The 24,588-nt window shown below is 32.0% G+C and overlaps 1 protein-coding gene across 2 annotated transcripts in view; it reads right to left on the bottom strand.

The window, feature by feature from the left end:
- Window positions 1–24,588, bottom strand: part of LOC143244832 (tetratricopeptide repeat protein 39B-like) — a 69,131-nt gene that overhangs the window by 34,816 nt on the left and 9,727 nt on the right. For both annotated transcript variants that reach the window (XM_076490221.1, XM_076490222.1), the window contains exons 2-5: window positions 6,955–7,007; window positions 6,243–6,356; window positions 5,533–5,608; window positions 3,772–3,895 (exon numbers count right to left, since the gene is read on the bottom strand). In XM_076490221.1, the coding sequence (XP_076346336.1) occupies window positions 3,772–3,895; window positions 5,533–5,608; window positions 6,243–6,356; window positions 6,955–7,007 (367 nt within the window). The remainder of the gene's footprint in view (window positions 1–3,771; window positions 3,896–5,532; window positions 5,609–6,242; window positions 6,357–6,954; window positions 7,008–24,588) is intronic.

Here is a 24,588-nt window from a genome sequence, read left to right as displayed (position 1 = left end):
GACTGATAGATGGCTATAAAAAGTGTCTCACTGTAGTTATTTCAGCCAAATGGGACAACACTAGCTATTAGGGGGTAGGGTGTCCTAACTTTTTCCTCAGTTAGAATATACATTTTTGTAGCATTACATTAACAGAAGATCTTGAAAAGTCTTTTCTTCAGGTTTAATTGTTTAGTTATATTCCTATAATCTCTCAGTATTGTTAAAATTGAGATTAATATCTATATATCCAAAAATGTTACAAAAATACAAAGGCTCTCATAGGGTGTCCTAACTTTTTCACATGACTGTATATGTTTTCTTTAAATCACACTGAGATTAAGTAGCACAAAGTCAGAACAGTTTTTTCAGAAGTCACAACATAAAGCAACAACAATTAATACTCACTAGACACAAAATGCAAAAATACCATTTACAACATCTCTTATGAACTCTTAATACTTTGGAGAAAACAAAACGACCAATAAAAGTTAAAATTAAATGGACTAATACATACACAAGTCTCTGTAATACTGATCTATCAGCTACAGCCGGTTATGGAAGAGAATAAGACTACCCAGTAAATTGGAATAACACCAAAATACAGGGATATGAACTACACACAAGAAAAAAAAAAAGTGATAAATGAAGCTTTCTTCATCCACCTCACTGGTAGCATAATCAGACAAAGTAGCACAGAAGTCATCAAACCCAGAAAACATTCATGTAAGTTACTTGATTAATGACCTTCCTGAAAAGATCAACAGGCTAGCAGCCATAGCAATTAACAGAAAAACAATTATCATGATCACATGGGCTAGTAACATTATACTTACAGTGAGTTTCATTTAAATTTTTATTTAGTTTAATAAAATACTGGCAGTTTAATATCAAATGATAAGGGTATTTGGTTATTTAAAAAAACAAAACTATATTCCACAAGTAGAAGCAGAACAGCAGCTGTTCAGCAAGAAAAATGAAATGTTAATTATTATTCTGTAGATAAATGTGAAAAAAAAGAAATGGTATTCTACTATAGAACCCATTTTCCACTTTGAAAAAGAAAACTGTTCAGCATATTTACAGCTGCAAATATTTATTTGAGTATATACCTCACATTTGGCAAATGAGCAAAAAAACTAAAAGTTAACTAAATGTAACAGTACACATTGGCCCAAAAATGCTACTTGCTATTTGGGTAATAACATAATGATGTGGGATTAAAATATACTACAGAACAGGAGTGCATTTTAATTTCACTTCAGTTCAATATTGTTTCAGACATAACCCTGAGTCCCCAAAATATCTTTGAATCTGTATATCATAGAAAAAAAACACAAAAGACCAAAGGTCAGGATTTGCCTTTTGTATTTATAGATTATATATAGCACCATATTGTTATACTTTGTGGTGTTATTTGGATTCCACCAAAAGCTCTTTAATGCTCATAAAAAGACTCCAAATTTGTGTACTTATGTCACCTTTAAGCATGGCTGTAACCATTCTCATTCTACATATGCATCATCCATTTTTTTTAATAATTTTCTAAAACTGTAAACAAGGAATTATCTTTACATACATACATATTTAACTTGTATTGTTAATACAGTGAAACTGTATTTTAAGTTCATTGTCTACCAACAATGTTGTCTTTGATCAATAAAACTTTATGTTAAAAGTCCTTAATACCATTTGTGTTATGCTGTAACATAAAATTTAATAGCTATTTTAATGTTTTGACTTTCTTTTATCTAGAACAGCACATTATTCATGTTTATAACTATATTAAAACAGCTATTTAGATGAAGCACCCTACAGCTACAGATCTCGTGACATGCCTTTTCAGACTGACTAAAGTAACTCAAAGAGGTAAAACATAAATGTACGATCTTTTATACAGAAGTCACAATGATATCCAAAAAAAATTTAATGGACATAAATTGCACATGTTTAAATATGATACAACTGAAGAGTCATTATATTGATAAATAAGCAAAGGTGGACTTATGAAAATGTTTTTCTAAACCAAACTATCTGTTCTTCTTTACACCAGAATTTCAGAGAAAATATCTTTAGCAAAATAAAATTTGTGGAAAAAGATAATATTTGCTGTAAATATACTTTTAATAGTTTCTTGGTTTGGTTGGCACAAGAACTACATAAATAAGTTGTATTCCTTCAAATATGTTTATCACAAATATGTGACAGGCACAAGAACTACATAAATAAGTTGTATTCCTTCAAATATGTTTATCACAAATACGTGACAGGCAAAAATTTCTCTCATCAGAAACTTGAGAATTAAAAGATGGCACAGAAAAAAAACCTTTGTTAATTACAAGAAAATTAAGGATTGTCAATTACAAAACTATGTGTTTAAGATATTAGATTCTAAATTCTTTTGTTTAATTCCCTTTTGCTATAAACATTTTTGAGAAATCTGATCAGATAACATGATAATAAACAAAGAAATGACTGAGAAAACCACACAGATTCAGTTTTAATATTTTAACAATTTTCTAAAATTTAAAAATTAATAAACAATTCAGTATAAACATAAGCAAAACACTGAAGATTGTACTTGTAAAAAAACAACATGACAACCAACAGCTTACAGTGGGGTTCCCACACAATTATAGTTTTTGGTCACAAAAGTAGGAGTGCAGAGCTGCAGTTACAAATATATAAATCTCCTATATTCAAAATACTAAATTATTATACACCAAACAACATATGAAAATGTCTACAGTACTATTACATATTGAATTTGCACTGTTTATTTCAAGGCAACCATACACCATAAGTTGTAACTCAGCTATAATAAGATCACTATGATTACTAAACATATCTGCTGTCTGCCACTTATCAACAACCAGTGAGCAAATTGTCACGTTCAAACTCTGTCAACTTTTTAGCATTTGCCACGTTTTTACCCAATGTAACACAGGAGATGTCAGTGGGAGATGTTGACAATGCTAATGCTTGAACACAAATGACTAAATTTTGTTACATGTTTACCAATTAATGCTTCATTTCAGTATGGTCTTAAACTTTTGATCAGCTAGTATTTAGGCTAATTTCATTGTATTCACATTTTCCCTATTAAATGCTAAAAAAATTTTTTATTTTTATTTTCCCTTTTCTTATTTTCATCTTTCAAAGCTCTACTCAAATAAGTGGTTGAGTCTAACAATGCAAAATGCATATTTTTTTTTTATGTTCATTGGCCTTAAGATTTTGGCCAGTGGTGTATATGCACAATTCCAACCAAAACCAGGTCTAAACAGAAAACAAGATAAACTGACAAATGATATATTGCCTTGACAACCTTTGCTTTGTGTCATAATAGGTATGCATCTGTCAGTCTTGAAACCAATATCGATACAAAATCTTTCCTTTACTTTAATAAGCAAATATACAAGTTCACACTTGATTTTTAATATTTGGTTATTTAAAGTTTTGATTTCAATTATCAATACAATATAAATTAATTGGAACAGATTTTAAACTAAAGTATATTATTAGGGTTACATTTTATCTCACCTCATCACAAGTTTAAAGCAATGTCTCAGATTATCAGGTAAAACAATTCTATTTGAATTTTTTATATTATAGATTCCAGTGGTATAAAAGGTCATTTTACAGGTACAATTATTAATTATTTTTTGTTAATTAATAACTTCATCATTGAGAATGAAAGGTAAATCTGCTAAATTTTTACTGTGGAATTGAATTTTATGTAATTTTTTTGCTCTTTTCATGATTTAAAATTCAGCAAAACCTTCTACTTACAGTCTGTGTAACTACTGTCACCAGACCAACCTAAGATACGATAAAAAGCTGAGAACTTTTTTCTGTATCTCTGACATACTGCTAATGCTTCTTTGATGGTTTCCATGGCAACATTTATATCTCCCTAAAAGTGAAAAGGCAAAGAAATTTATCAATAAACACAAAAATTACCTTTCAACCATGTAAAAAATATACCTGCAAGCAACAACTACCAAACACAACATTCTGAAAAAACAAATAACACAAACTACACATATAGCCATAATACATGCCAAAACACAAAACTTTCAAAATAAATCATTATAAATAAAGAACAAAATAACACTTTGTTGATATAAACCATAGTATAAAAAATTAGTTGACAAACTTGTTATAAGAATTTGATGAAAAGAAAATTATTCAGAAAAAATAAACCACATGTTTTTGCTTGGACATGAAAAAGTCCATTATTACTTTCATTTTTCTGCTACTACAGCTTCGTAAAACCACTAACGTGTATTTTACAAGTTCCAATTCACTGAAAATTATTGACTACCAAATCATAAGAAAACATTTCTGTTCAAATGAAACTATCAGACATCAAATTTTTAGAAACTGATGCTAACCAATTTTGACAGCTCTATTCCTTAATATAAAATTTAAATTTTTTTTAAATCTCTCTTAAAGATATTTATAATTCTAGCATTTTATTATTTTTGTAAACATTCAAAGCAGTTGGGCTGGCATGGCCAGGTAGTTAGGGTGCTTGACTCATAATCTGGGGTCACAGGTTTGAATCCTTGTGACACCAAACATGATTGCCCATTCAACTGTGGGAGCATTATAATATGATAGTCAATATCACTATTCATTGGTAAAAGAGTTACCCAAAAATTGGTAGTAGATGGTAATGATTAGCTGCCTTTCCTCTTGTCTTACATTGTTAAATTATGGTAAGCTAACTTTGTGGAAAAACCAAACAAACCAAAGCAGTTAAATACATATCTAAATAAAATTATCCTTTCATGGTATTACAAATATACACATAGGTGTAAGCTATATTTTCAACATAATAATTTAGTTTTTGCTAGAGGGAGCTGATAGTCATTATGAATTTGGTACTATATTTAGAAAATTTACAAAAGTTGTCTCAGAATCTAGATATTTTATAGACTTGGTAGAAGTGAAGCTTCAGTATAAGCACAAGATTGGATAGTAAAAAAAAAAACGAGTTTTTGGTAAACTTAATCAGATCACCGACAGTTAGTGCTTCTGTAAATAAGTGAGGTTTGTTATGAATACAGGAAGTTGCACTTAAATATATTATATATTAGACTGACAGTACTTTCAGAGTTAGAGTTGTAAAGTTTAGTATGCAAAGTTAGGTCTACAGGTGAGTGTGCTTGTAGCAAACATTAAAAAGGAAAAAAATTAACTCATTTTTGTTACATGGACTTTACCATGCATTATTTTTACTAAATAATCCAGAAGAACCTGCCACATAATACAGCAAAATTATAACAATATACACACACACACACACATATATATTCTTTTTAAATACACAGAAATGGTAAAAGTGTAAAGAAAAATCACTTTCTCCAAATTCAAATTAATATTACTGAAAATATTTTAGAATTATCTGGAGAATAGTAAAAAACTTAAAATATTTCTGAATTCTCAGTATAATACCTTGTAAACATCAAAAGGTTGTAGGTAAGAACATTTTATGGTTTTATTTTCAAGAATAATTATGATAAACAAGAAAAAGTTTTTACTTACAGCTTCAAAAGTCATGAAAGCTCGAATAAACATAAATACTCCATGACAAAGAGCATGATAAATACTTGTTTTAGACCTGAAAAAAAAAAAAACAAGAAAACTAAAGTATCAAGAGAAGTAAAGCATTATTATTTTTATACCATGAACTTTTGAAAACTGTAATGTATAAACAAATTTTCAAACTGAAACATTTATATTGGCTACATGTTACATTAAAAAGAGAAAAATAGCAGTACTTCTTGTGATTCATACTTTAATGACTTGTTAACTAACTACTATATGAGCAGTACATTAATCAAATGTTTCATGTTCAATACATGAATGGCAATATTAAATTCACTCTATATTATATTTTACATTCAAAAGAATAATGATAAAGTAACCTTCAATAAATGCTACAGATTACTGAGAAATAATAGCACTGTATATATTTCAGTGAAATGCAGTACTTCAGATTTTGCAGTATAGTGAAATATTTTTGAGATGTAAACTTTTAAATTGCAAAACCATCTAGTTAAAAAATACACCTACAGACATTACCATATGTGGAAAGTCTGTCACAAATGAGAACAGAACTATCCTTATAATAACAGATTAAATTTCATAGTTGTTAAATAAATATAAAACCTTGGACTTCTTATTGTAACAAACTAAAAGCAAGAATGAAATTCATTGAGAAAAAGCACAAAAGAAATAACTTATTTATTTACCTTTTGTTGATTTCTTCTAAAGCTTTACCAAAGTTGTTACTAAAAAACAAATCAATAAAAACAGTTGTTTCTTTCAGTAACTTCTCTAAATCTTCATCTGGAGTCAAGGGAAGGCTTCAAAACAAAACAATAATAATAACCAACTAGTTATCAATATAATAAAAAAATACAGATAGAAAAAATACAAGAAAAACTGAAAGAAGTATCAAATCACCTCACACAGCAGTTTTATAATTTAAAAACACACATATATCAGAAGTTAACAATTTAATAAAAATCTAAAAAAATATGCGACAAAAAGTCAAAGACGTGTAGAAATTCAAAATTTTCTCTGGCTAAAAGCTCTAGGTGTTCCCAAGAAATCATTTTAAAATAATTTATTTCACTTATTTTAGCTTATAATAATGGAGAAAATATGGCCAAATATTTAAGGCTAGTTTTTGGCACTTATTAAAAGCTTCAACAAGCATTAAACACATTTACTTTCTAATTAAAATAAAAATTAAGTTACTCAGCAATTTTTTATAGTCTAGCTTTTGTGCAAACACTTTATAAATATACTCTTTTGTGCTTAAAAGAGTTTTACTATTGTTACTAAACAGATTTTTGATTGTGAAAAACAATATAAAAAAACTGCATTTTACAAATGAAAGAAACAAAATAACACAAAAAAATCAATATATTAAAATGTTTAATATGTCTAATCACTTACTTATTACCAGATTCTTCTCTGATTATGTCATTCTCTAGAGCATCTTCATAGACCTAAGAAAAAAATCAATAATACTGTTGTCTCTGCTTTCTGATATTGGTTTCTTAAACCTAATTTTGAAATATAATTAATTAATAAATAAAGCCTTATATTTATATCTGAGATACAACTGTAATTCTTTGTTCTTTAATTAAGATTTATTTTTTCTGATATTTTAATAATGATATATCAAAATGTAAGACTTAAGTCTTGATTTAACCAAACAGTGCTCTGATTTGTAACATCAAAGAAAATGCAGGTACTCTGTTGAAAATTCCCCATGCAACATCACATTTGAATAAACAGGAAATTTCTAATCATTAGACTTCATCATTATCACATTCCAAAACAATGTTGAATTCATGGGGTGTACTGAGGAAAATTCCCCTGAAAAATATAAATCTTTTGTTTTTTGGTTTTTTTTTTTACAGAGAAATGTTAAATTTGAATGAAAGCCCTGATCCAGGAGTCAGAATTTAATTTTATTTCATTCACCACCTGAAACCCAACAACTATATAAATGGAATAAAAAATTCTGGTGCTTTCATGAAGAAAGGTATATTTGAAAGCTAGCTAATTTGTATCAGAAGGCAAAGAAGTAATCTAGAATTAGAGTTAGACTATATCGGCTAAACACAGATTTATTAAAGATTTTAAAATTTTTGGAAGTGTGTAGACACTATTAGACATGTGGACATTTCTAGAAAAGTGGTTCATGCTTCATAAGACCATGTGAAAAAAGTTAAAAAAATATTATTTGGCTGTCTGTTATTTAACATTGTGATTAAACTTTGTAATTTGAACTTTTCTGCATTGAAGCATGTCACTGAAATCAATTCTACAGTTTGTTACAAAGAAACCCAGACTTCAGGTAGTAAGTAATGACACTCATGCTGAGTCTCTGGCTTAAATTGAAGTTAAGTAGTGAAGTCTTGGAACTAATAACATTTGATTCATCAACCCCTGCTGTTGCAATTAATTTTCACCCTCTTCATCAACTTTGATTAAATATCAGAAGAAACAGGAAGAGAAATATGAATGGCTTTTTTCATACAAGACGTTTTGTAAGTATTGTTGAGAATTTTTGAAAAATGATTTAGATGCACTACATAGAAAAGGTGGTGTTTCCATAACAACTCTGTTTACAAAATTTCTAAAAGACAACAGTAAATACTGGAAAGCTCGACAAACATTTTAAATCTGAAAAATGCTCATGTCCATCCAATACACAGACTTCAGAAGGAGAGTCTTAAAAGGCCAGTTCTTACTTTCCTTCTTCAATAGTTGATTCAGGAATATAGTCACAACAGGGGAGCAATGGCTATATTTGTGAGAGGTGTCTACTACTTAACAAAAGAAGAAATCCCACACTATAAAGTATAAACATCACATTTCTTATCTTCTTATGCTACAAAATGACTCTCTGAAACAATGGGTGGATAATCAGAGTGATAGTTTAATATATGTAACCAAAGTTACAGCTTGCGATCTGCTGACCTGCACTGCTGAAGTTCCAGATACTTGTAACCTCTTAAAAACTCAATAACAAATATTACCCTACAATGGCTGATGAATCATCAGATACCAACAAAGTGAACTACTTGTCAATTTTGATGCACTATATGACCAAATGCAGTAAAGTAAATCAAAAATTCCTAGGCATTACTGATCTAGCAAGCACTGCTTTCACAACTATTATAGTTTAATTTAACAGAGAGCAGATGAAAAGATAACCTGAATTATAGGAAAATAATCTTTTATACTTTTGATGTTACTACCAATTTTTCAGAACAAATAAAGAGATATGCACAAGAGACTTTCCCAGAATACAGAAAGGAAAATTCCTCATGTACACTATATGGCTCATCTTTTATCTTTAGCCTTAACCAGCACTAGAAACAGAATAATGTCTTTGAAGAAGGTTTTTCATGCCATGAAAGATATATATTCACTATTCCACAAGTCATCAAACCATGAATGCACATTGCATAAGGTTCAGAGGTAATTGAAAAAACATGAACTAACAATTTCAAAATCAGTCAAAGTGTGCTGGCTCATTAATAACAAGTCTGTTCTTGTCATCTTAACTTGATACTACTCAATTATGATGGTTTGTAAGCACCTACAAAAATATGTTGCAAATTTAACATCATTAGCAGGAGGTATTTTGTTGGATTGGAAATGGAAAAATATAGTTTTCTTGTTACCCTATACTTTTGAACGTGCAGTATCTAATCTCAGCAATATTTTCCAAACAGAAAACCTTAACCTGTCTAAAGTTCTTCAGGTTGTTACTTCAACAGTAGTACATTTCAGAAACATAGGAACTCAATGCATAAACTTAAGTAAAGAAAACTTCATTGCTCTAGGTCTTGTATACTTCTAAACAAAGACTTCTCATGCATTACTGATTATTGAAAATGAGCCAGCAAGTCTCGTAAAAATATCAAAACATTTGTTGGTACTATCACTGAACAAATGGATCATTGATTCAAAGATCAAGTGGACTTCCTCCTTGATGAATATGCTTTCTTCCAAACATTCAAGTCAATGTGTAGTTTTGCATGTGATGATATGAAGAAAGGAAGTAGCTTCTTTGATGGACTATATACTGATGCTGTGTGAGCTGAATTAAGCTTCTTCAAATACATTGGAAAGAAGCAAAAAGATGAAGATAAAAATACTATGCATTACCTGCATAAAGCAAACATCAATTATGACAGTCTTAAAATAATAACTGAATGACTAATGGTCGCATTAGTTTCAACTACAAGATTTCAGTGTTCTTTTAGTGGCATGAACAGTACTTTAAATAAGCTGGGAAATCAAATGGGGCAAGATACTATTCAAAACTGCATGAAGATTATAATTGAGGGGCCTAAGGTACATTCAGACACCTTATTATCAAGGGTTACAGACTTATATGCATGAAATTGTCTCTACGAGTAACTACAATGAACTGTCTGAATGTATTGTTGGTTACTGTTTCTTTTTTACAAATTCTTAAAAATTAAATATCACAACCAATAATAATAATGAATATCACTGTAAATTTGTGAAGTTAAGCATTTTAATTACAGCACAATACTTTCAATTTTGTAAAATATGAATTCATTCCACTCAGCTTCACATTCACAATGGAAAAGTATAGATTCAACACAAATACTAAAACTCCCTCTGGAAACAATCCACAATGTCTAAACATTTGCCTTTCACTCCTAATAAAAAGGTGCACCTTCTCAAAACATTCAAGTTATTTGTTATTTTTTATTGACTCAAGGGCTTTATAAAACAATTAAAACTCTAGCCTAAAATAAAGTTTGATACAGATGTACTTATCATAGAGTCAATGGATGCTATATGTAACAACAGCCAAGGTTCTCAATAGGCAAGGTACAAATATGCATGCTAAAAATAAAAAATGACAGGAAGTTTTACTTTAAAAGATGATGGCCACTCAGTTCCATTTGTTTCTATAACCAACAAGCCCAAAGAGATGACAGGTAACCATCCCTAAGATATCAACCCACTAAACCATTCATCTTTCTTCTTGTTTCAATCAAAATAACTCTACAGCTACTTTATCACTGTCACCAGTTTAAACCTAAATCTACTCTATATTTCTGGACAGTACACGATGCCATCACTTAATCGTAATAACTAGTAATAGTTAAAAATCATAATTCTAGTGTAAAATATGTGATCATTACCTCTTGAAGTTAGCTTCCTTACAAAAATAGTGTCCCTTTAAAAGACTCAATTACGTGGTAAAAGATAAATTATCAGTCAATAAGAGATTAACATTAAATGACTTTATACACTACACTATTGATGTCTTTAGGGAGCTAACCTTTATATTACGTAAGAAGTAAAGGATTTAAAAATAATTAATACACATTACATTAAATTTTATTACATATATTCACAGAATACGTCAATTTTCAGTGTGGGAAAAAACGTCACAAAACAAGTAACAAAAACTATCTTGTAAATGTAAGACGATGTAGGCGTGATTCCAAAAATAATAGATGCATGCTGACAATAATATAAAGGATGATACAGCTACACAAAGGCCATCCCGACATTACTTTCAAAATTTAATGTTCACTATGAAATACATACTTTACTTTAATACTACTGCATTTCGAATGTATATATTCCTCAATGTTAATATGTAATTTGTTTATCGTAATATCGTTATATGGTCTTGTCAGGGTAGGCATCAAAGTAGTGTAACTAAGAGCCTACAACTTATGTACAAGAAAAATCAAGTTGAGACAAAACATGTCATATTACAGACTATTAGAGGCCCTGCAGTGTGTCTGCAGACTCACACCATTAACAATTGGGTTTTGATACCAGCAGTGGACAAAATACAAATTGCCCACTGTGTAGCTTTGTGCTTGTTTCCAAAACAAACAAAGAACTATTAGAGATCGGTCACATTTGCAGACTTCTCAACCATTTTGTACAACTGCATTTTACAGTGTAACATTAAACTTTAATACTGGAAGTCATACGCAGATGATTTATGCACAGTTGTATCATTCCTATATCCTTATTTGTATTATTTTTCGCACTGACATCCCTACATCGTTTTTCATTAACAAAATGTTTTTGTTAATATTATAGCAATATACATTAATAACGAACTATGTATTCTTTGATACATTGTTTGGGCAGAGTATTCATGATGAAACTTGTAGAATGGACAGCAACTGCCTGTTGTGGAGACACAAGTGCAGAGGACGACGTTTCGAAAGTCTTCCGCCTTTCGTCTTCGAAACGTCGTCCTCTTCACTTGTGTCTCCACAACGGGCAGTTACCGTCATTCTACAAAGTTTCATCAAAGAACTACGTAGTTTACCTTCAGGTGTTTTATTATGCATCAACTCTACAAATTGATCTAGATTAGCTTATTTTGACACTGAAACCTGCATGATCAATCTTCGCTAAAAATGACTTCCGTTATGTAACAATATGACTTAATGTTTAATAGCACTCACCTTTACATTAATTTTCACCTCGTAATATAAAATGACTTTGGCATTGTGTTGTAACAATCCATTCTGCCACTAAAATAGACGTGGTTTATTCGTCCCGATAAGCCTGGCATGGCCGGGTGGGTTAAAGAGTTCGACTCGTAATCTAAGGGTCGTGGATTCGAATCCCCGAACATACTCGCCTTTTCAGCCGTGGGGGCGTTATAATGTGACGATAAATCCCACTATTCGCTGGTAAAAGAGTAGCCCAAGAGTTGACAGTGGGTGGTGATGACTAGCTGCCTGCCCGCCAGTTTTATACTGCTAAATTAGGAACGGCTAGCGCAGATAACCTTCGTGTAGCTTTGCGCGAAATTCAAAATTAAACAATCGTCCCGATAATATAAAAAACAACAACCAGTTTTTATTTCATATGAATAGTCAGTAACCTGTTTATCCAAAATTGATCATAAAATTACATTTTATGTATCACATTACGCCTAATTTGTTTTATTTTCATGAATTGTTTACATATTTTACTAATCTTTACTTATTGAAGCTGTGAAGTACTGTAAAAGTAGCATAGAACATTGAATGGTAAAAGCGTCGAGAAGTATATCAACACAACTGGTACTCGTATCCTAGGCCGATACAGATATAGGCAATATTATTGAATTTACGTATTATTACAGTTTACAACTTTTACAATAGGGAATATTACAGACTAGAACAAGTGCGACATTTCGATCACTCGCAAGTACCCGAGAAAAAACATTACCAATAATCGAAACGTCGTACCTATTCAAAAAATAATATCCTTATCGTAAAAGCTGTAACTTGTAATGACATAAAATTGACTTAGTATATGTGATAATATCATAGTCATTCATTTAAGTTTATATAGAAAACTTTCCCTCCATTCATTCCTGCCATACAATAAAATATTTGCATTTTATCGTGTGATAGAACAATCAACATTGACACCGACTTATTCTTGACAGAGTACTGTAACATCAATATGTTTACTCATAGCAACAAATTACTTTTCTTTATTCACGTCAAATAACATAGTTATCTTAGCACTGTGAGATGTGCGCTAATAATCAACTTTGACATCAAAGTAGTTACTTAATAATGATTCAAATGTAAATCCTAAACTGAGATTAACACACATGATATAAAAATATAACATTAATTCACGTTTAGTATTAGTTTACCTGTGTTTCTATGGTTCATATCATATAATGTAAAATTATGTTAACGCTGTGTCTTGTCGTAGTGACCATTTCCACAGTGAATTCAAGTGATACAACAATGACTGAAAAGTTCATGAAATTCATGGTGATCAAAATAAGGAAATTGAAAAACAAAATGTTAAAGAAAAGCAGACAAAAACCCCTTTCGAATATATATATTACTCCTCTGTAATAATGTTCAAGTAATATCCTTGTGTTACACAACCCACGAGACATGGATTCTCTTCGTATAGTTCCAAAGAAACCTGATATCTATGTCCTTATGTTGTAACACCACAGTTTTATAAGTTTTTCGGTCCTTTAGCGTTATTACAGAGGAGTCTGTCTCTTCTACCTTTTACTGTTTAGTATCACTCTGGTCTATTAATTATCACTGACTTGTATTAAATAGCCAAACGATAGTAATTTACGTTACACACAAACACACACCAGTCGGTCTGATTACACTCTAGGGCGTTCATCCGAGAACAGAAGAACACTTTATTTATAAGCTAGACTAATTCCTGTGTATTTTTTTAGAGTCAGTAAGAAAAAATTATCCTCGTGATGTCTCTGTGGTCCATAACTATTTTTTACAACCACTCTCATAAGTTTTGTTTATATATGCTGAATAAGAATATCTTAGAAAAGCTCTGAACGACTGAAGTCCAACTGTTTTTTAATTGAAACGCTTACTCCAGCCTCGCACAAGAAATAACATTGAAAATCACATATATGCAAAGTAGTAATTAAATCAAGTTCAGGTTACATTGCAAAACACTGCAACGATCTCAAGGCATCTGCAGTACATGTTTAGAGTTAGCTGTTTTACTTACATCTAGTTTCTTGGGGTTTCCGACCTAAATAAAGTGCACAAAATTCAGGTTATTTTTATGTGCTTCTGAAGTTCCACATATCAAAATATATTATTACAGTATTGTTTAAAAAATGAATACATATATATCGAAAGATTACAGAACCTTTACGAGATCTTTTGTGGAAAATTACTAAAACATCTTTAATATCACATTCCAAATAATAATAGAAATGTTTTTGAATTTGTTGGAAAATTAACCCAAAAAATAGTTTAGTTTATTCTTTATTTTAGAGCTAAGCCACATTAAACTATCCATTGTGTTTACCGCTGAGAATAGAACCCCGACTCTTTGCGTTGTATGTCTACAAACCACTGTTCCATGGTAGAACGAAGATAATCAGAACTTTTTTCTTTGGAAATAATAACTCTATATGCAACTATCAAACATTAATAACGCCTTAAAGCTATGATATTTTTTCTGGGTTAGAACAAAGAATAAATTTAATACAGATTTAATAAAGGTTTTTATCTTAAAATATTTATATTTAGTCTTTTTGTTGTTGTTGTTTAACTATGAGATTTTCTGAAGTACTATTATTTAATATATTACCTAATTATTTTGTACAGAAATTTGTATTTTCCAAAACAATTTGGAAAAAAAAATTATAGACTACCGTTTTTTCATATATTTTATTTATCAAATTTATAATCCCAATAAACAAGAATATAGTTGGCCTCTGTAATAAGTAAAAATACATTATCCTTTTAAATGTACTAGTTTCACCAGGAAAAGAAATTGTGACGAATAATTTTTACAACCCCCACCTCCAAATTCACATCGATATGAATAATATTTTGGAACTCATTTCAAGAACATTAAATTACCCAGTAAAGATTGGATGTAAACCTAAAAATTAATTAATTTTAGTTTCCAAAACAGAAATAAAAGCCAGTAAATTACACTGAGTGTCCTATATATATGATTCTAAAATTGCAAAGAATATGTTTTAATAAAACGTATTTGGAAAAGAAGATAAGGAAACATAAAGGTTATAGTTTTAGCAGTGACTTGTAGTCTAAGTATAGGTATTTATATTTCATCTATTAATGCACAATTAAAACAACTAGTGGATAAAAAATTTGAAGGATATTTTTAAAAATAATAAATCACTGGATGAATACAACAATCTCAAAATTTATAAATATAACTGAATAAGCCTAAAGTAAGAGGTTTTTCTTTAAAATATATTTTCAGTCATGAAATAATTGTGCTTTATATTAATTAAATTATACTAAAAAGGAGTTAAACATTGACCTTTAGCATTATAATTATACCTGGAGACTTGCCACTCGCCCATCGGGAGACGTGGATGTGTATGTTATGGCGAAAAATTCACTATATACTGGCAAACATTTTGATGACTGTTTTATAAAAAAAAAAAGTGATTGACCGTACCATTATAACGCCCCCACAGCTGAAAAGACGAGCATGTTTGGTGTCACGGGGATTCGAACCCGTGATCCTCAGATTTGCTTATTTTATTGTAGCAACCTGCGGTTATCTCTATAGAAAAACGGATACAAACGTGGACCCATTTAACTTGTCTTATTGAAGTAACCTACGCAGTACTCTAAAGAAAAACAGATACCAAGTCAGGCCCGTTTACTTTGTTTTTTTACTCTATTAAGCATCATTTATCTCAACTGAAAAATATATTCAAAAAAGGAGTCTATTTAACATGTCTGTTTTATCGTAGTAGCCTGCACACATGTATATATATATATATATATATATATATATATATATATAAAACAGATACAAAACTATGCCCAATTTAATTTGATTGTTTTAACGCAGTAACTTGCGTAGATCTCTATGAAACAACAGATAAGAAAACGGGCCTATTTAAGGTATTTGTTTAGTGTAGTAACTTGCATATAAAAATAAATACAAAACTGACCTATTCAATTTGCCCCCAATTGACATAGCTGTACGTCTGCGGACTTACAACGCTAGAAACTAGGCTTCAATACCCGTGGTGAGAACACAAATAGCCCTTGCGTATCTATGTTCTTAATTACAAACAACGTATTCGATTTGCTAGTCTAAGTATAAAGGCCTGCGTAGATCTCTAAAGAAAAACAGGTATATAAACCGGACACAATTTGTTTATTGTTTTTATTGTTGAGACCGTGTACTCCTTTCATTTCTTTGTCATATCGTAGTAACTTTAAATGATCTCCATAGAAAAACAGATACAAAAGCAGGCCTAATTAATTTGTTTGTTTTATTGTTGCGACCTGCATTGATCAGTAAAAGAAAAAAAAAAATTAAAACTGGTCCTCTTTAATTTTGTTTTATTGTACTAGTCTGTGTAGATCTATATTGTAAAACATACAAAACGTAACTCGTTTAATTTGTTTTATTGTACTAGTCTGTGTAGATCTATATTGTAAAACATACAAAACGTAACTCGTTTAATTTGTTTTATTGTAGTGACACATTAATTTGCATAGAGAAACAGCTACAAATCGGATTTCTTTATCACTTACTGTAACTGAGTGAGTAGATCTCTATCTCTCTCTCTACATATATATATGTAAACAGATACAAAAGTGAACCCATTTAATTCATTCTATTGTAGTAGCCTGCGTAGATCTCTATAGGTTGTTGTTGTTATTTTGAATTAAGCACAAAACTACACAATAGGCTATCTGTGCTCTGCCCACCACGGGTATCGAAACCCGGTTTTTAGGGTTTAAGTCCGCAAATATACCGCTGAGTCACTGGGGGGCAATCTCTATAGAAGAGGAGAAAGAAAAGCGGACACATTTAACTTGTTTGTTTTACTGTAGTGATATGCATTGATCCTTATACAAAAACAGATACAAATCGAGCCCATTTAGTTTTTGTTTTACTTTAGTAACTTTCATAGTCCTCTATAGGAACAGAAAAAAAAAAAAGATACGAAATCTGGCCTATTTAATCTGTTTTTACCACAGTAACCTGTACAGGTTGCTATAGAAAACAGATTTAAAACTGTGCCCAATTTAATTTGTTTTATTGCAGCAATTTGCTTTGGTCTCTACAAGACACATACAAACTGGGTCTTATGTAATTTGTTGGGTTGGACTTCATCTAGCGGTTAGTATACAGAACTGCTAATCAATAGTCTAATGGTTGAAGTTTCTAATATGTTTCTTACTATGAGCTTTCTTTCAACACGATGGTTTACGGCCGAGTATTCTGTTAAAAGAAGCCCCATTTTCGGTTAATGTTACTAATTGATCACATATTCAGCAGTTCAAAATAAGTGGTAGCTATGTCTGAAGCCCGAATAGTTTACCCCAAGGATCTCAAAATATGCCACTGAAGTTCGAAATATCACATACTACTTAAGTTACTGGTTTTATTGTTTACCAGCATATTGCTTTAAGGTTAGTGTATCGTAATATATCTTATAATTTTTCTTGCTAAGATTTTTCTAATGCAATTTGTTTTTAAATGCATTATAACTTTCTTTGGTTTGTTTATTTTGAATTTCGCGCAAATCTTCTCGAAGGCTATCTGCGCTAGCCGTACCTAATTTAGCAATGTAAGACTAGAGGGAAAGCAGCTAATCATCACCACCCACTCTCAACTCTTAAGCTATTCTTTTACCAACTAATAGTGGGATTAACCGTTACATTATAACGCCCCCATGGCTGAAATGGCAAGCATGTTTGGTTTGACGGGGATTCGAATCCGCGACCCTCAGATTACGAGTCGAGTACCTTAACCACCTGACCATGCCGGGCCTCGTAACTTTGTATTTTGGTCATTGTAAATTTTTAACTGGTTATGTTATTCAGTGCAAAAAGTTCGATTTTAGTTTTAATGTGGAATGACGGTGTAAAGGATATAATGAATTACTGTGTTAAAATATCAGGTCAGTATGTCATTCTCATTTTGCAAGTCGTTTCTTTCCTTGAAATGCTATCCAAACGCGACTCTGAAGCGTGACCTAAAAATACCTGTTATAAACAGTTGTGATATACAGATACAAGGCAGGCGATGAAGTGCGCACACGGTTTTTTAGTTCGAGACTCCTTCGATGGTGCTATTATAGATTACCAAATGTATCACCGAATCTTTCTAGTTGCAATGAATTTACAACAATGTTTGTGTTTGTTATTATAGTTGTATACCATTATATTTGATAAAACTAGCGGCAGCGAATGATGTATTCATCGTATATCATTGTAATTTGTTATAATCTAGTTAAATATGTGCAACGTTTTATTTGTTTTTTTTCACGTGACACATTTTCTTTAACATTACGACATAACTTGCCAATATGTTGGCAACAGCAATGTGTACTACACTAGATGTTTGTGTGTGCACACTGTATATCTATCATAAACAAGTGTACCACAGAGGCCGATATGTTTCACGAGTTGCCCAGTTAATGTTTTACCTGTCGCCAAGTGAAGAATGACAGTAACATCAACGTTCAACAAGGTAGAAAAGCTAGTCATAGTCCTTTAGATATCCAAATAAATCAAAAGAAAGATCAACATGTAGTAAAACGAAGATAAGCAGATAGATCAGATACATAAGTAATTTTGCGTATGTTCATTCTACTAAACAAACATCAATTCAGTCAAATGAATGTAGTTTACTTTTCATACGAGGCTAAAACTTAAGAAGTATGTGCTGTAACAATGTAAAAATACAACTCCCCCCTATTCCAGAACCTCCAACATATATGAAAGTATTACAGGTATCTAATTTGAATGAGGCAAAGGCATTTTGTCTGAACTATGTGTACGTACAATTCAACTTTAGCATTTACATCTCTTGCAATGATTTATGATAGAAGCTTGGCCAATGGTAAGTGAGAAATATATACTTCTCGTATTGCATCATGCTGAGCCACAACAACCAAGAGAACATTCTCCATTATTTGCACAAACATAAATCTATTTTCATGATAGAGTTCAGGAATGTTTGAAAATGATAATCTCCGCTAAATGGAAAATATTTAGATTTTCAAGTAATGCAACAACCATCATCACAAATTTTACGTGAAACATTTCAATCTATGCTTCTGAAAGAATACATTTCGTTGCATTATGTTTCATTGTTTTCATTTAGAGCAGATGAATGGTGTCTTAATATTTTTAATGCTAAAACAACAGAGAATGTCACTGAAAAACTCTATTCGTGTAATTTATAAGTTCAACCTTCGCCATATTTACACTTTAAAAGTACTGTTTCAACAATATATTGTTGTTCAGCATACCAATATGGAGAAAACTCACTTGAATTAGATATGTGCCAATCAATAAAAGCATCGACCAGAACAAAATTGAAGACGCATTCAACACAAACAATGTCGAAGCTTGTAATATAGAAAAACAAATTATAGTTCTTCTTGCTTCATTCTACAAGTTCTTCCACAGTGCAATAGCAATTGTGAGAGAATTTAGAAAATCGGATTTGCTTATTACTTTCACATGCCGTCCAGAATAGTCAAAAATCGAATTTGAACTGTAAAAAAAGACAAAATGTTAATGATCGACCTGATTTGGTCGCATGTGTTTTTCAATTAAAAGCTAAAATGTTAATGTTAACACTTCAAAAAACGAATTATACTTGGGCATATACACACGTATAATTTGTTGAATTTCAAAAATGTGGACTGCCACATGAACACATTTTTATTCATTTTGTCGCAAGAGGGCAAGCCAAGGACGATCAAAGATTACGATGAAATTACTTGTGCAAGAATTCCAAATAAAGAAAATAAACCTGAGTTCAATCAAAACAGTTATTTTGATTCATGTCACATTTGGAGAACTGAAACGCAATATTGTATGCATGGAAAAAGGAAAGTGTATAATATGTTTCCACAATATATGACGCACTGAAAAAAATGGTTATATGGTGTATCGACGACGTAACAGTGGTGGGGTGGATAAAAAGGAAAATTTTGAATTGAATAATGGATGGGTTCGTTATTTTTTTTAGTATCCCTACTTTTGTGTGAAATTTTATGCACATATAAACATTTAAGTATGTTCAAGTACGCTGTCAAATAAGCAAACAAATACTTTGAAAAATGGCATGGCAGAGTATATATTTGCTTTAAAAACATAAATATTAAAATGACGAACAGTAAACAATGAATGGAAGAAATTGTAAATATATATCTACAACAGAGTAAAGCTGGCTAACTTTAACATGAAGTTGCACAAAGAATTTCTTGCAGTATTACCACCTTCAAAGTTGCATCTCATGAAACATTACAAAATGACTCGATTTCGACAAGCATTACCGGAAGTTTCCATTTCAGTATACCTTCTTAGATGCGGAACTTATTTACAAAGATTTAGTACATAATGAGTCAAATAAATGAATAACTTTGAAATGAACCCAAATAAAACCTCAGTAAAGATCCTTTATTCAAAGTTTGCCATTAGAACTGTGATAATTCATTACAACTTATTGATGACATGGTGAATTATACCCTTTTTGTATACTGAAAGGTTTCTGGAATGTGCACAACTCTAGCAGCCAATAATTTGTCTGAAGCATTTGTTAATGAAGATGGAGTAAAAACAACAAGAATCATTCGTAAAAAGTTAGCACTAAATACATTTACATATCAAATAAGTGTTGAGGAGCGAGTTAACAAGTTAAAACCAACATAACAGTACTCGATGAAATGATACAAGCTGTAAATTAAAAATGTTCAAAGTGCAATTTTTATTGACGATCAACGAGGAATCTGGGAAATATTTTCTGTATAATGCTATTCTGGTAAAAGTAAAAAGTAGGAATGACATTGCTTGAACAGTTGCCATCCTCATGACAAGAAATTACAAAACACATTCAAATTTCCAATAAATACTGATGAAAACTCAACTTGCAATTTAAAGTCAAAGAGTGATAGTACAGAACTGGTAAGAATAACATAGTTGATTGTCTGGGATGAAGTTGCAATGGCTCATGAGAATGCTATATCTACTATAGATTGATCACTTAGACATAATGCAAGTAGATTTCCTTCTTTGAGGAAAAATTGTTCTCTTTGTGGTAATTTTCGTCAAATCCTTCCGACTGTACCAAAGATGGCTCTAGATATTACCAATACAATAAGACGGTTACCCTTATGGCAATATTCTGTAACAAGAAAGCTAATAACCAACATAGGATTACAACATGTAAGTAATGCTAATGCAGGCATTCAAAGCCTGTTTTCAGAATACTTATTAAGCATTGTCGAAGGACAAAAGCCTTCTGACGAACATGCTTGCATTGGACTTCTAGATAATACGTGCTGCTCAAATGATAATGTACAGATATAAATTGAAACAATATATATATAAATATAACCATTTCAACACTACTTCTTGAAATGGTGAATATGCGGTCGAAGGAGCAATTTCAACTTCGAAAGGTGTTGATGCAGTAAATAACGATGTAACTGGCAATGTCAAGAAGAAAAAAGGGTTCTTAGAAACAGAGTTAGAGATTTAGACCAAGAAAAACTGTATCAATGTAAATTACTTAATATGTTAAATTTTACAGGAATACAACCACGTAAATTACGCCTGTGAATAAAAAAGTTTGTAATTTTACCACGAAACAATGATCAGGTTAAAACTTTAAACAATGGAACACGAAAAAAATTCAATTTTAAAAATATGTTTTTGATTATGAAATTGCAAATAGAAATAAAATTAGTACTTGCGTTTCCATTTTAAGAAATCAAATAACTTTTGTTAAACTGGTAAATTGAATTCAAATTTCCAGTCACGCCAGATTTTGATTTCACGGCAAATAAGGCTAAAGGGTAAGCCTAAAACTAATTGGGTAACATTTACCAGTACATGTTTCTCTTCAAGGCCAACTGCATATCATATTATTTCAAGAATGTTCGCTAGACTACCTGCAAATACTATGTATTTGAGAAACATCTGATGGAAGACAAGGTAGTAGTTTACACTAAAAAATTGTTTACCGCGAAGCTTCACGAATATTTTATTTGTTCGTAGTTCAATTTCGTTAGAACTCCACATACGTAGTTTCTGATAATAAAAGTTCATTTTGCAATTGTATTTATTACTATTATCTCTCTTATTTTTAGTTTACCTGTGCAACTAAACTTAGGTTTCTCATACATACAAACATTATACCACCTAATATGATAAACATCGACGTCCTGGAATATACGATATATACATGGAACAGGCGTGATCTTCCAAGTATATATATATATTTTAAATAACTACACTGCATAACAAAGTTTTTGCTTCTTGAACACTGTTGGGTGTTCCTTATAGATGTTTGGCTGCTGATCACGAAAATCACATCCAAATTTGCCCATCACGTACTGTTTCATCGAAATCTTCAGTTTTGTCATGTTTTTTCTGATATTTGTGTCCAAAAATTTTCGTTTCTACAAGAGACCTATGAACAATGGTTTGTGCAGTCTGGGCATGTCTAGGCGCCCCCCCAGTGGCTCAGCGGAATGTCTGCGGACTTACAACGCTAAAATCGGGTTTCGATACCCGTGGTGGGCAGAGCACAGATAGCCCATTGTGTAGCTTTGTGCTTAATTCAAAAAACAACAACAACAACAATGTCCAGGCATGAAATCAGGCCAGGCTGGAATTTGTTCTGTGGAAGTATGCAGCCCGGAGTCAGCTTTACACTGTTTCAGCAGGCTATAAAAGTGGCTTGCATAAACAGATGCTGCTCATTGGATTAATATAGACCTTATAGTGTGTACGCATTGTTTCAGAATATAGCATTGCCTCAGTAGCACTGTAACAAGCAAGTTAGATGTTATAGACGTTTTACAGGACGATTGGTGTCGGTCAATATGTCTCGTCAACGTCGTAACAGCCGCGATACATTCTGCTATATTTGCGGCGAGTATACGCTTGGTCATCAGAGACGCTCAATGACTGTTCCTGGGAAGAAAGCATATCATCTGTACTTCGGCTGTAAAATTGGTGATCAAGACCAGGAATGGGCGCCTCACATTCGTTGTATGACATGTGCTGTCTGTCTGAGAGCTTGGCTCAGAGGCACTCGAAAGACAATGCCGTTTGCTGTCCCGATGATATGGCGAAAACAGAAAGACCATGTGACGGACTGTTACTTCTGTTTAACTAATGTGTCTGGTTTCTCTACCAAAAACAAGAAGTCAATTGAATACCCTAATCTGCCTTCAGCAATGAGACCCGTGCCACATGACGACAGTCTTCCAATTCCGAAACCAGGAGAGGAACGGACCTTAGACGAACCAGATGAAGAAACTGCAATGCAGGGAACTGGCAGTGACACTAATCCGGATTTTCAACCGTACTCCTCAGGCAATCCACATCTCATAACACAGTCAGAATTAAACGATCTGGTCAGAGATTTAGGTCTGTCAAAAGTAAAAGCCGAATTGCTGGGTTCGAGACTGTAGGAATGGTGTTTGCTGTCACCAGGTACGAAAATTTCTGTTTTTCGAAGCCAAGATGATATAACCAAATTCTTTGCACAAGTTGAGTCTCTGTTTCTGTGTTGACATCGAAGGATTGTTCTCTGCTTTGGGTTGTGACCATGACCCGCAAGAATGGCATCTCTTTACTGATTCATCAATGTTAAGCCTCAAAGCTGTTCTGTTACGCAGTGACAACTCTCACCCTTCAATACCTGTTGGCTATGCAGCCCACATGAAAGAAACCTACGAGAACATGGAAATGTTGCTGAAGCACATCCAGTACAAGTACAACTAGAATATCTGTGGAGATCTGAAAATCGTTGCTCTGTTACTGGGACTGCGGCTCGGCTATACAAAGTACTGTTGTTTCATCTGTGAATGAGACAGTCGAGCCAAAGAGTCACATTATTCTAAACAGAGTTGACCACTCCGTGAAAGGTTAGTTCCAGGAGATAAAATGTGGTGCATGAACAGCTTGTCGACCCGGCAAAGATGTTTTTGCCTCCTCTTCACATAAAATTGGGACTTATGAAGAATTTCGTTAAAGCAATGAACAAAGAAGGCGAAGGTTTTCGTTATTTAAGACAGACGTTCCCAAGAATAACTGACGCCAAGATCAAAGAGGGCATTTTTGTTGGCTCTCAGATCAGACATGTTATGAGTGACAAGTGGTTCGAAGATCTGTTAGTTGGGCCGAAAAAGATTGCCTGGACAGCCTTCAAAGACGTTGTTGACAATTTTCTTGACAATTACAAAGCCCCATATTACATTCAGCTGGTAGACAAACTTCTCAAAGCAAACAAAACAATGAAGTGCAACATGTCACTCAATATTCATTTCCTCCACTCACACTTGGACTTCTTCGTCGCAAATCTCGGTGCTGTCAGTGACGAATACGATGAAAGGTTTCACCAGGACATTGCTACAATAGAAAAACGATATCAGGGCAACTGGAATCCGTCAATGCTTGCTGACTACTGTTGGACACTGCAACGTTATGCACCGGACATTGAATACAAACGAAAATCAGGAGCAAAACACTTTTCAATATGTTGAACTTAATAGCGTATTAAAAA

This window comes from Tachypleus tridentatus, chromosome 2 (genome assembly GCF_004210375.1).
Source record: "Tachypleus tridentatus isolate NWPU-2018 chromosome 2, ASM421037v1, whole genome shotgun sequence".
NCBI lineage: Eukaryota > Metazoa > Arthropoda > Merostomata > Xiphosura > Limulidae > Tachypleus > Tachypleus tridentatus.
This window is presented reverse-complemented; position numbering and strand designations above follow the sequence as displayed.